General features: G+C 48.5%; 2 protein-coding genes across 2 annotated transcripts; one reads left to right on the forward strand and one right to left on the reverse strand.

Moving 5' to 3' along the window:
• Positions 1–4,978: 4,978 nt before the first annotated feature.
• LOC101312516 lies at positions 4,979–7,223 on the reverse strand. Its single transcript, XM_004291874.1, has 5 exons — positions 7,030–7,223; positions 6,907–6,955; positions 6,390–6,764; positions 5,573–5,913; positions 4,979–5,453 (listed from the first exon to the last, which is right to left on the reverse strand). Exons 1-5 carry the CDS (start codon positions 7,108–7,110, stop codon positions 5,235–5,237), a joined length of 1,065 nt encoding a protein of 354 aa, XP_004291922.1. The 5' UTR covers positions 7,111–7,223; the 3' UTR covers positions 4,979–5,234.
• A 1,900-nt stretch (positions 7,224–9,123) lies between these two features.
• Positions 9,124–11,018, forward strand: LOC101312801 (allene oxide synthase, chloroplastic-like). Its single transcript, XM_004291875.1, has one exon. The coding sequence runs from the start codon at positions 9,225–9,227 to the stop codon at positions 10,800–10,802; it is 1,578 nt and encodes a 525-aa protein (XP_004291923.1). The 5' UTR covers positions 9,124–9,224; the 3' UTR covers positions 10,803–11,018.
• The last annotated feature ends 950 nt before the right edge of the window (positions 11,019–11,968 follow it).

Genomic DNA, 11,968 nt, shown 5'->3' on the forward strand with positions numbered 1-11,968 from the left:
AACTTCTTCATACGAACTCCGTTTTAAGCGTGCCGCGTGTCCACGAACTCTGTTTAACGTCCTCTACAACTTTCATGAAGAAAGTTTTCCCAAATTCCAAACAGAAGAAAAAGTCAACTTTAGGGTCCTTAAGTAGTAAACGGTTACTCAACACGGTAAAAGACCAAAATAACACCAAAGTAAATAACCGTAAAATAACTTAAGAACCGGGGTGTGACAAAAGCAGCCCAAGGCGGGTCAATGCAGCCCTTTAGCTACCCTAGGCGAGCCTAGGAGGGTCAAGGCGTGTAAAAGCAACCATACACGGGTCATGGCGGCCCTACACGGGCCTAAGAGGGTCATGGCGACCCCTTGGTGAGTCATAGCGGCCCCTTGGTGGCCCTAGACGGGTCTTAGCGGCCTTAAGAGGGTCATGGAGGGTCAAGGTGGCCCCTTGGTGGCGTTAGTCGAGTGATCACTTCCACATGGTGGCCCTAGCGAAGTCAGGCGGCCTCTTGGCGGGTCAAGGCGGGTTAAGCCAGGCCAAAGCGGGTCAAGGCGGCCGCTTGGCGGCCTTAGGCAGGTTAAGGCGATTAAGGCGACCCCTTGGCGGCCCTAAGAGGGTCATGGCGGCCCCTTGGCTGCCCTAGGCAAACCCAGGAGTGTCAAGGCGACCTTTTGGCGGCCTTATATGGGTCAAGGCGCCTATTGGCGGCCCTATGAGGGTCAAGGCGCCCCAAGGCAGGTTATGGTGGGTCAAGGTAGCCCAAGACGGGTTAAGGCGGGTCAGGGTGGCCCATGGCGGGCCAAGGCGGCCCAAGGAGGGTCAAGGCGACCGCTTGGTGGCCCTAGGTAAGTCAAGGCAGCTCCTAACCGGGTCGAGGCGGCGTCTTGGCAGCCCTAGGCGGTTAAGGGGCCCCTGGCTGCCCCAGGAGGGTCAAGGCGGCCCCTTGGTTGCCATAAGCGGGTCTAGGAGCGTCAAGGCAGGTCAAGGCGACCCCTTGGCGGCCCTAGATGGGTCAAGGCGCCCTATTGGCTGCCCTATGAGGGTCAAGGGCCTAAGGCGGCCCTAGGCAGGTCAAGGTGGCCCCTTGGCAAACTTAGGAGAGCCTAGGGAGTCGTGGTGGCCTAAGGCGGGTCAAGGTGGCCTTACAAGGTGAGCCTAAGAGGGTTTAGAAGGGTCAATACAGCCCAAGGCGGGTCAAGGAGGGTCTAGGCAGCCCAAGGTGGGTCAAGGCGGGCCAAGGCAGCCTAAGGCGGGTCAAAGCGGCCCTTTAGCTACCCTAGGCGAGCCAAGGAGGGTCAAGGCGTGTAAAGGCAACCATACACGGGTCAAGGCGGCCCTAGACGGGTCTAGGAGGGTCATGGCGACCCCTTGGCGAGTCATAGCGGCCCTATGCAGGTTAAGGCGGTCAAGGCGGCCCTAAGAAGGTCATGGCGTCCCCATGACTGCCCTAGGCGGGCCCAAGAGTGTCAAAGGGGGTCAAGGCGACCCTAGGATGGTCAAGGCGGCCCAAGGCAGGTTATGGCGGGTCAAGACGGTCCATGGCGGGCCAAGGAGGCCTAAGGATGTTCTTAGCGGCCCTAGGTGGTCAAGGCGGCCCCTTGGCGGCCCTAGGATGTTCATGGCGGCCCCTTGGCTGCCCTAGGCGGGCCCAGGAGGGTCAAGGCGGCCGAAGGCGGGTCAAAGGGGCCTTTTGGTGGTCCTAGCAGGGTCAAGGCGCCTATTGGCGGCCGTATAAGGACCAAGGCGGGTTATGGCAGGTCAAGGCGGCCCCTTGGCGGCCCTAGGCGGGTCAAGGCGCCCTATTGGCTACCCCAGGAGAGCCTTAGAGGGTTAAGGCGTGTAAAGACGGCCCTACACCGGTCATGGCAGCCCTTTGATGGCCCTAGGTGAGCCTAGGACGGCCTAGTAGGCTGAAGGCGGCCCTAGGCGGGTCAAAGAGGGTCAAGGCAACCCCTTGGCGGGTCAAGACGGCCTCTTAGTTGTCTTAGACGGGTGAACGCGGCCCTTTGGCGGCCCTATCAGGGTCAAGGCGGCCCCTTTGTGGCCCTAGACGGGTCAAGCCGGCCTCTTGGCGGCCTTAGGAGGGTCATGACCGGTCAAGGCAGTCCTAGGCGGGTTATGGCGACCAGTTAGTGGCCCTAGCCGGGTCAAGGCGGCGTCTTAGCGGCCCTAGGCTGTCAAGTTGTCCTATGAGGGTCAAGACGGCCCTTGGTGGCCCTAGCCGGGTCAAGGCGGCCCCTTGGTGGCCATAGATCGGTTAAGGCGGTCCCTTGGTGGCCCTAGATGGGTTAAGGCACCCTATTGGCGGCCCCTATGAGGGTCATGGGCGCAAGGCGGGTCAAGGCGGCCCCTTGGCTACCCTAGGTTAGCGTAGGAGGGCCTAGGAAGATCAAGGCCGGTCAATGCGGCCCTAGACGGGCCTAGGAGGGTCATGGCGATCCCTTGACGAGTAAAGGCGGCCCCATGGCGGCCCTAGGCTGGTCAAGACGGCCCTTTGGCTGCCCTAGAAGGGCCTTGGAGGGTCAAGGCGTGTAAAGGCGGCCCTACACCGGTCATGGCGACCCTTTGGCGAGACATGGTGGCCCCTTGCTGGCCCTAGGTGAGCCTAGGACAGCCTAGTAGGGTGAAGGCAACCCTAAGCGGGTCAAGGCAACCCTAGGTAGGTCAAGGCATCCCCTTGGCGGGTCAAGGCTGCCCCTTGGTGGCCCTACCCGAGTAAAGGCGGCCCCTTGGTGGCCCTAGATGGGTCAATGCGCCTTATTGGCGGCCCTATGAGGGTCAAGGGCCCAAGGCCGGTTAAGGCAGGTCAAGGCGGTCTAAGGCGAGTCAAGGCGGCCCCTTGGCTACCCTAGGCGAGCTTAGGAGGGCCTAGGAGGGCAAGGTGGCCCTAGATGGGCCTCGAAGGGTCATGGCGACCCCTTGGCAGCCTTAGATGGGTGAATGCGGCCCCTTAGCGGTCCTAGCGAGGTCAAGGCAACCCCTTGGTGGCCCTAGACGGGTCAAGGTGGCCCTACACGGTCAAGGCGGCTCTAGGCGGGTCAAAGCAGGTCAAGGTGGCCCCTTGGTGGCCCTAGGAGGGCATGGCGGCCCCTTGGCTGCCCTAGGCGGGCCTATGAGGGCCCAGGAGGGTCCATGCAGCCCAAGGCAGGTCAAGACGGCCCTAGACGAGCCTAGCAGGGTTTAGGCAGCCCCTTGGTCGCCTTAGACGGGTGGGCGCAGCCCCTTGGTGGCCTTAGCGGGGTCAGGCGGCCTCTTATCAGGTCAAGGCGGCCTATTGGCGGGTTAAGGCGGGCCATGGTGGCCCTAGGCGGGTCAATGCGGCTCTTTGGCTACCCTTGGCGAGCCTAGGAGGGTCAAGGCGTGTAAAGGCGGCCCTACACAGGTCAAGGCGGCCTAGGAGGGTCATGGCGACCCCTTGGCGAGTCATGGCGGCCCCTTGGTCTCCATAGGCGAGCCTAGGACGGCTAGTAAGGTCAAAGCGGGTCAAGACGGCCTCTTGAAGGCCGTAAGAGGGTCATGGCGGGTCAAGGCAGCCGGTTGGCAGCCTTAACCGGGTCAAGGCGGCGTCTTGGCTGCCCTAGGCGGTCAATGGGCCCCCTTGGCTGCCCTAGGAAGGTCAAGGCAGCCCTTTGGCTGCCCTAGGTGAGCCCAAGAGGGTTAAGGCGGCCCTAGGAAGGTCAAGGCGGCCCCTTGTTGATGGCCCTAGCCGGGTCAAGGCGGCCCCTTGGTGGCCCTAGATGGGTCAAGGCGCCCTATTAGCGGCCCTATGAGGATCAAGGGCCTAAGGCGGGTCAAGGCAGTCCAAGGGGGTCAAGGCGGCCGCTTGGCGGCACAAGGCAGGTCAAGGTGGCCACTTAGCTACCCTAGACGAGCCTAGGAGGGCCTAGAATGGACAAGGCGGGTCAAGGCGGCCCAAGGTGGGTCATGGCGGCCCTACACGGGCCTAGGAGGGTCATGGCGACCCCTTGGCGATTCATGGCCGCCCCTTGATAGCCCTAGGCGAGCCTACGAGGGCCTACGAGGGTCAAGGCGACCGCTTGACGGCCCTAAAAGGGTTAAGGCGGGACAAGGCGGCTGCTTGGCGGCCCTAGGCAGGTCAAGGCGGCCCCTTGGCGGCCCTAGGAGGGTAAAGGCTACCCTTGGCGAGCGTAGGAGGGCCTACGAGGGTCAAGGCATGTAAAGGCGGCCCTACACGGGCCTAGGAGGGTCATAGCGACCCTTTGGCAAGTAATGGCGGCCCCTTGGTGGCTCTAGGCGAGCCTATGATGGCCTAATAGGGTCAAGGAGGGTCAAGGCAGCCCTTTGGTGGCCTTAGACAGGTGAACGCGGCCCTTTGACGGCCCTAGTGGGGTCAAGGCGGCCACCAAGCCTAGACGGGTCAAGGCGGCCTCTTGGCGGCCTTAGGAGGGTCATGGTTAGTCAATGCGGCCCTAGGCGGGTCAAGGCGCCCGGTTGGAGGCCCTAGCCGAGTTAAGGCGGCGTCTTGGCGGCCCTAGGCGGTCATTGGCGGCCCTAGATGGATTAAGGCGGCCCTTTGGTGGCCCTTGATGCGTCCTGATACGTATCTGTAAATAAATCATGAGGGCAATACTGACTTTTCGTCTTATCGTATCTTTGTTGAGCTTCTGCTCTTTGCAAATCGTAGTGTTGCTTATCGAGTCTTCAGTTCTCCTCTGGTGCTCTGTGTTTTGTGTGGACGTATTTGTCTTCTTCTTCTCGTGTTGTTGAAATTACAGTCTCTTTGTTACTTTGCTTTCTTGTTGATTCTTCCATTGTTATCGTTTTCCGGTGAGAAATACGACATTGAGTAGTCTGGATTGCCTTTTTCAGAAATCGAAAGGATATTCATTTGTTTCTGGAAGCCAAATAGCCAAATAGGATGTCATTATTGCATTTCCGGTGCTGAGGGCTGAGGCCTACTACGAGCACGCAGAAGAATTTTATAAAGAATTTATACGACAAGGTTATACATGTCATTGCATGCCATGAGTTATACCTTTGGCAGTTGGCACCTCCAAAGTGTCTAGGTAAAATATAAAGCTAACCACAAGCATGTAGACGCAGACGCACATACAAAATTTCTTATTTTACCATCGTTGTGCAAGAGAACAGGCTAATTAGACCAGAACAACAAAATCCCAACGGCATTACAAGCCGAATCAGAGATGATCGAAACTTAAGATTGTAGACGATCCTAAATGAGCAAAGCAACAAAAAGAGTTGGAATATACATCCTCCCATACATATATCAGTACTTCTCTGCTACAGGTCTCGAAGGAAAAAGCCTCATGAGAAATGTCACCAGAGACCACAGGCACACCACAGAAAGGGTTCCGACTGTGACCTCCATCGCAAATAATCCACCACTTTTCTCTAGAAGTTCTGGGGATGTAGGCAGACCGTTCATTGAATACATCAATTTCTTGATGAAGTAATCAGCTTTTGTCAACTGATATAGTCTGTAAACCTGAACATAGGTAAAAAAATAAAAAATAAATAAAAAAACCAGCTTAGGAAAAAAGATCAAATATATCAAAGCCTAGCATTCAGCGTCAAAGATACAGATAAATCTAATTGTGTTCCTACCTCAAAGATAATAGGAATTAGTGGCCAACAAGATGATCCACGCTTGTCAAGAACCCACTCAAATGCAAGCTGAGCAGCACAACCTACTAGAAAGGGAGCAACAGAAACCAAGGCTGGCAAGCCAAGCACCGGCCAGGTTACATAAACAGCAACCAGGGGTGCAACCGCCTTGAAGCCTGATGTGAAGAAAGCAGATGTCAAGTATCCTCTTAGGCCAGTAATGAGACCCCATCTCTTTGTACTGAACTGTAGATAGGGCCTCTGAACATGATCAGTGACAATTAAAAATGTTGCAAGTCCCACATAAAATGCAGCCTCTGAAGCTAATGAAGTTGTGATTTCTGCATTTCAAGAACAATAATTAGAGGGGTGTGTTTTTTTTCGTTCTCCAGTGATTCAAATATACACATCATAAGTGCTAATACAGGGAACTGAAAGAAATACACTAATTAATTGAATCCCATAACAAGGGACTTCTGAGCATAAACACACAATGGCTTTACCAGACAATTGAGTCTGCAAAAGCTCAATCCGAATTCCATAGAGCTTTCATGCTGACACTAAATGCAGAAAACAATCTCTCTGCTATAAAATGGACTAAGAAACAAATAGCAACATCTACATGTCCTAGCTGCTAAAATAAAAGACCAAGTTGTATCACAAATCCATTGTACCAGTTCACAAAAACCCCTTATACTAGTTCTTGACTATTGTCATATGTTTCATGTATCTCAAAGCAGTAGTTAACCACAATTAAAGAGTAGGGGATATATCAAAAGCTAATAACATTAAAGTGAGAACTTGGTCCAACAATTACCTACGAGAACCTCATTCTGCAAGTAAGCTTCAATGGCATTACCAATGAAGAACTGCGGAAAAATAAATGACGCAATCAACGCGACAGGGGCTAAAAACCAAAGAAACGACCCCTTCTCTTCATCAAACGGAGCTGAAAGCAGTTTCCCTTCCTCTACTAACTGGTGTGTCAAGCCACAAAAGGAAATCGAACCCGACTTTCCACGAAAAGGCTCCACCCCATCACTTGCCTTACTAGGCACCTTAGAATCTTTCTCTCTTGAGAAATCCAACTTCCCATCAATACTATGGTTAGAAGCACACACAATAGCTCCTTTGTTCAAGCAAATCATTGAGGACTTCTTCACAGACATGTTCAATCCTGGCACCAAATAAGCTGAAACAATTTCCTCTAGTTAGAACACAAAACCAAAATTAAAGACAACTCAAACCCTTAATTGGTAGCTAAAGAAACAAAAATGAAAATCTCTACACTTATTTGGGAAGGCAAAACTGCAATTGAGCTGAGCAAGTCGTACATTTGGAAGCAATTCTAGTACGAAGCCGCCCACCGTAACTTGCTGCAACCTTTTAACACGATAAAGATGAGGGATTAGAAATCAAACTGAGATTTCCGAATTGAAAATGCGAAATTGACTTACTGTTTGGTGAGGGACTATACGGTTATTGGATAAAGCGAAATTTGAGTTGGGAATCCCAAGACAAACTGATTGCAGCTCCATTTCTGGGATTTAGGGTTTAAGCAAGGTTTCACTGGTCTCTTCTTAAACCCTCACCGACGAGCTGGTAATGAGTAATGGCTTCGGTGTCGCAGAGAAACAGAGGTGGAGTGTGTGGGTATATGGGTTGGAGCCAAAGCCCAATTAAATTGGATTTGTGCGACTTGGGCGAAAGGTCCACATCCACATAATGAAAGCCTTTATTGGCCCATATTTCAAACAAAAATAAAAAATTAAATTGTTTAACAATATCTACTCGTTAATCTGTTACTAAATTTGGAAGTATTTTAACTATTTTTAGTTAAGATGAACCAGATAATCACATATTCCATTTTAGATAGTGTAAAAAATAGACATAAATGAGAGTTTGTTGGTTCATTTCTAGCTTACAAGACATAATGGACAGTAATTGCATATTATCCTGAATGGATATCAACTATATATTTTTTTTTTCACAAACAACTGAAATGCTATAACGTGTTTAACGTGAGTCGAACTCACGACCTCTCACTTACAAAGGGGAGATTGATGCTACTAGACTAAATGGTACTGGGCGATATCGACTATATTAAGCTTGTAATGTAACATTCATTAAGTCACTTCTAATAAGCTCGACTATATAATCCCGATTGAATATTATCATCTCCTCTTGATACGATTAGGTCGATAAAATCCATATAATATTAACTCACGAAAATCACTTCTTATTTTCTTTTCCAATTTTCGTGAAATTTCATTGATTAAAATAAATTCAACCCCAAGTCCCAAGGTCTGATTTGATTCATCCCAAGGCGCTTGATGCAAAGCATGGGCTTAAATATATGATTTAATGCATAAAATGAATTATTAGTCCACATCAAACTTGATGAGATTCTGATTTTGTGCAATCTGGGTATATACTTCCACTTCCCAACCGGCCACATTGGTCAAAGTGAAGACTGGTGGACCGACGAGAATTACGTGCTAAAGTAAGAACCGTAACCTGAATTTGGAGTGGCCGGAAGTAAGAAAACAGTTTGTCCCAAAATCAGGGCTCTCAGCCGCTTTCAACTATGAAACAAAATGTCATTATATATCGGAGACCAACAGAATCCTCCGTCCGTAGATCTGGGCTTAAGACCCACGTGCATTATTCCTAGACAAGGCCCGAACTACTAAAATGTAAATTTACCTTTACAATAGTTTAGGTTTTTTTTTTTTTTTTTTTTTTGAACAGGACAATAGTTTAGGTTTAAGAACTAAGATATGATACGACACACTAACAAAAATTTAACTCAGATCTATACTCATAACTAAGATCTATGTTAATCGCTTGTCAAGTTGCAATACTCCCACACAAACAACAACCCTGTTGAGATATTTAATTTCATCAACTATCTACTTGTTTATTAGTTCTTTGATGGCTTCACTATTTAATTTGATCAATACATTACTGCAATGATAATTTTTTCCTAAATGGAAGAGGATAACAAACTTTGATGCTTCTTTGGTCGATGCCTTCTGACAAGAACGAAGACGACTAGAACGGTAAATTTAGAATAATATTATCTAATAAGAAATAGTATTTTGAGGATTTAGAACGTATTTGATATGTCAACTAATGTGACCAAACAATGTAAGTTAACAAAACATTTTAATTAGTTAGTGTATATGTCACGTATTAAAACTCTCAAGTAAAGTGAAATATGCTCTATGTTGTTTACCTAGCAAGTCATGAATTTTTATCAAAAAGATTGAACACACACATCACACATGGAATGGACGGAGAGTGGGAACCCAATAAGGTGATAGGTAGTTTTGATATTTGGAACGTTGGCCGAGTCCGCTGCCATTCTCAAAAAGCTACTAACGATTAAAATGCACACCTTTCACGACCTTTAATTTCATCTAAAAAAACTTGTGGCCTTTTCCCATGCTCTACTGTATTCCCACTCACCATCCTCTGCCATGGCCACTATATCCATACGACTATAAATAAAGCTTCATCCACTTCACCTTCATCATCGTCAACATTCAATATTCAACCCCCCTTTTCCTATTCACCCTTCCTGTCTTCTCAACTCTGATCTCTCTTACCAACAAAAGAGAGAGAACAACTAGTCAAAGCCACCTGCAAAATGGCTTCTACTTCTTCCTTAGCTTTCCCTTCTCTGCAGCTACAATTCCAAACACCACGCAAGTCCTTCACATCTACTCGCCGTGTTTTCCTCCGTCCGATCTGCGCTTCTGTCTCCGAAAAGTCATCATCTTCATCCTCCTCCATCTCATCGCAACCCGCAGAACCAACCCAGCTTCCCTTGAGGAAAATCCCCGGCGACTATGGCCTTCCATTTGTTGGTCCCCTCAAGGATCGCCAGGACTACTTCTACAACCAAGGCAGGAATGAGTTCTTCAAGTCTCGCATCCAGAAGTACCAGTCCACCGTGTTCCGAGTCAACATGCCACCGGGCCCTTTCTTCACCACCAAATCCCAGGTCATCGTTTTGCTCGACGGCAAGAGCTTCCCTGTTCTCTTTGACGTTTCCAAGGTCGAGAAGAAAGACCTCTTCACCGGCACCTACATGCCTTCATTGGAGCTCACCGGCGGTTACAGAACCCTCTCCTATCTCGACCCCTCGGAACCCAAGCACGACAAGCTCAAGCGCTTAATGTTCTATCTTTTAAAATCCGGTATCAAGTCTGTGATCCCCGAGTTTCACTCCAGCTACTCCGAGTTGTTCGAAACTCTTGAAACTAAGCTCGCTGACAAGGGTAAGGCCAGCTTCAACGAAGCCAACGATCAAGCTGCGTTCAATTTCTTGGCTCGATCACTCTACGAAACTAGTCCATCAAATACCCAACTCGGCACCGACGGTCCTAAATTGGTCCAGAAATGGGTTCTCTTCCAACTGAGTCCAATTCTAACTCTTGGTCTTCCCAAGTTCATTGAAGATCCTCTGATTCACAGTTTCCCTCTGCCACCGTTTTTGGTCAAGAAAGACTACCAGAGACTCTACGACTTCTTCTACCAGTCATCCGGCCACGTGCTGGACGAGGCTGAGCGGCTGGGAGTGTCAAGAGACGAAGCGTGTCACAATCTGATATTCGCCACGTGTTTCAACTCATTCGGAGGCATGAAAATCCTCTTTCCCAACATGCTCAAGTGGATCGGCCGCGCCGGGGCCAAACTCCACAGCGAACTAGCGCAGGAGATCCGCTCAGTTATCAGATCCAACGGCGGGAACATAACCATGTCGGCCTTGGAGAAAATGCCTTTAATGAAGTCTGTGGTGTACGAAGCTTTCAGGATCGAGCCACCGGTTCCGTTACAGTACGGTAGGGCAAAGACTGACCTAGTCATTGAGAGCCACGACGCAGCGTTTAAGGTTAAAGAAGGCGAGGTGTTATTTGGGTTCCAACCTTTTGCGACCAAGGATCCCAAAATCTTTGAAAACGCGGAGGAGTTTGTGCCGGACAGGTTTGTCGGTGAGGAAGGTGAGAAGTTGTTACAGCATGTGCTTTGGTCTAACGGTCCTCAGACGGAGGCTCCGACGGTCGGGAACAAACAATGTGCCGGAAAAGACTTCGTGGTTTTGGCATCGAGGCTGTTGGTGGTGGAGTTTTTTCTCCGGTATGATTCATTCGAGATTGAAGTAGCAGCTTCGCCTTTAGGAGCTGCCATTACTATGACCTCGTTGAAAAGAGCTAGCTTTTGAAGAGTTGAGTTTATGGTAAAAATTTGATTTTAACTAGTAGCCGTTGTAAAATTTTTGTTCTGAGGTGATGATTGTCCTAGGGTATATAAGGTTGTTTTTGTTGTGGGACTTTTTGCATACTGATCCCGCAGCACTATGTAGCTTTGTATCCAAAGGTGTGTGCTATCCAACTATGAATGAAAATGAATATTTCAGTGCATGTGGGAATTGTGATTGTTTATGTTTAACTTATAGTGGCCTGAACAGAAAGTGAGATACTGATGCAGGTTGTTCTATTCTGAATCAGACACACATGTTCATATCTGTACAAGTTCTTTTAAAATGACCTATTTGTCTACCTTGTAGATTCCTCACAAAAGCTCATAACACAATTTAAAAGGCAAATTCAATTCCCCAAAGAAGAATGAAGAATTATATCTGTTTTATGTGGCAAGCATTGGTCAATTTACCATTACCAAATTACTTCTTGTTCAAAAGGAAATTCATCTATTTGATATTTGATCAAATCAAAGTAGTATTACTATTTACTATTTGGATATGATAGCCGAAATTTAAGGGGAAGGAGAAGGTGGAGTTCAGGGTAGGTTGTTTGCTGGTGCATGGATGTTTTAACAATAAAGCTGATGAATGAATGACACAGGCACATCACAGAAAGGACTGTTTCCCAAAAGCATTATATCAGATTCCCTTTGATACTGATATTTGAGTGACATTACTAGCTCCACTATATACATACCACTATGAGATTGCTCATTTACTCCTCATTAGTGAACTAACTTTGATCTGCTTATATACCTTTGGAAATTCTTTATCAAACTAACTTTGTTCTCATTATACATTTAGAAAGCCTTACATGCAGAAAATTGTAACAATCTAACAATCACTCAACAAAAGTTAACTACATATTGTAGGTTTCACGACTATGTGAGTGTGCCGTATACGGTACCTACATACGGACAATCGTAGCAATCTAACGGCTACTCATACAGTCATGGATTCTATATTTTGTAGTGTCCACCCCAATGTGAGTGTCCCATATACGGCAGATTCAAGTTTATATAAAACATACAAGTATGTGTGTACTTTACCAGTTCATACTTCATACTATTGATTTAATTCCCTGATGAACAAGTGAACGCCTAATCAAGAAAATGACCGCCAGAATA

The sequence above is a fragment of the Fragaria vesca genome, linkage group LG2, assembly GCF_000184155.1.
Source record: "Fragaria vesca subsp. vesca linkage group LG2, FraVesHawaii_1.0, whole genome shotgun sequence".
NCBI lineage: Eukaryota > Viridiplantae > Streptophyta > Magnoliopsida > Rosales > Rosaceae > Fragaria > Fragaria vesca.

What these genes read in the sequence shown, in the direction of transcription:
- LOC101312516 (XM_004291874.1), bottom strand. Translation starts at nt 7,110, where the DNA reads ATGGAGCTGCAATCAGTTTGTCTTGGGATTCCCAACTCAAATTTCGCT. An exon ending in TACTAGAATTGCTTCCAAAT is followed by an intron (nt 6,765 to 6,906) that starts GTACGACTTGCT and finishes AAATTGTTTCAG; the next exon opens with CTTATTTGGTGCCAGGATTG. An exon ending in TAATTCCTATTATCTTTGAG is followed by an intron (nt 5,454 to 5,572) that starts GTAGGAACACAA and finishes ACCTATGTTCAG; the next exon opens with GTTTACAGACTATATCAGTT.
- LOC101312801 (XM_004291875.1), top strand. Translation starts at nt 9,225, where the DNA reads ATGGCTTCTACTTCTTCCTTAGCTTTCCCTTCTCTGCAGCTACAATTC.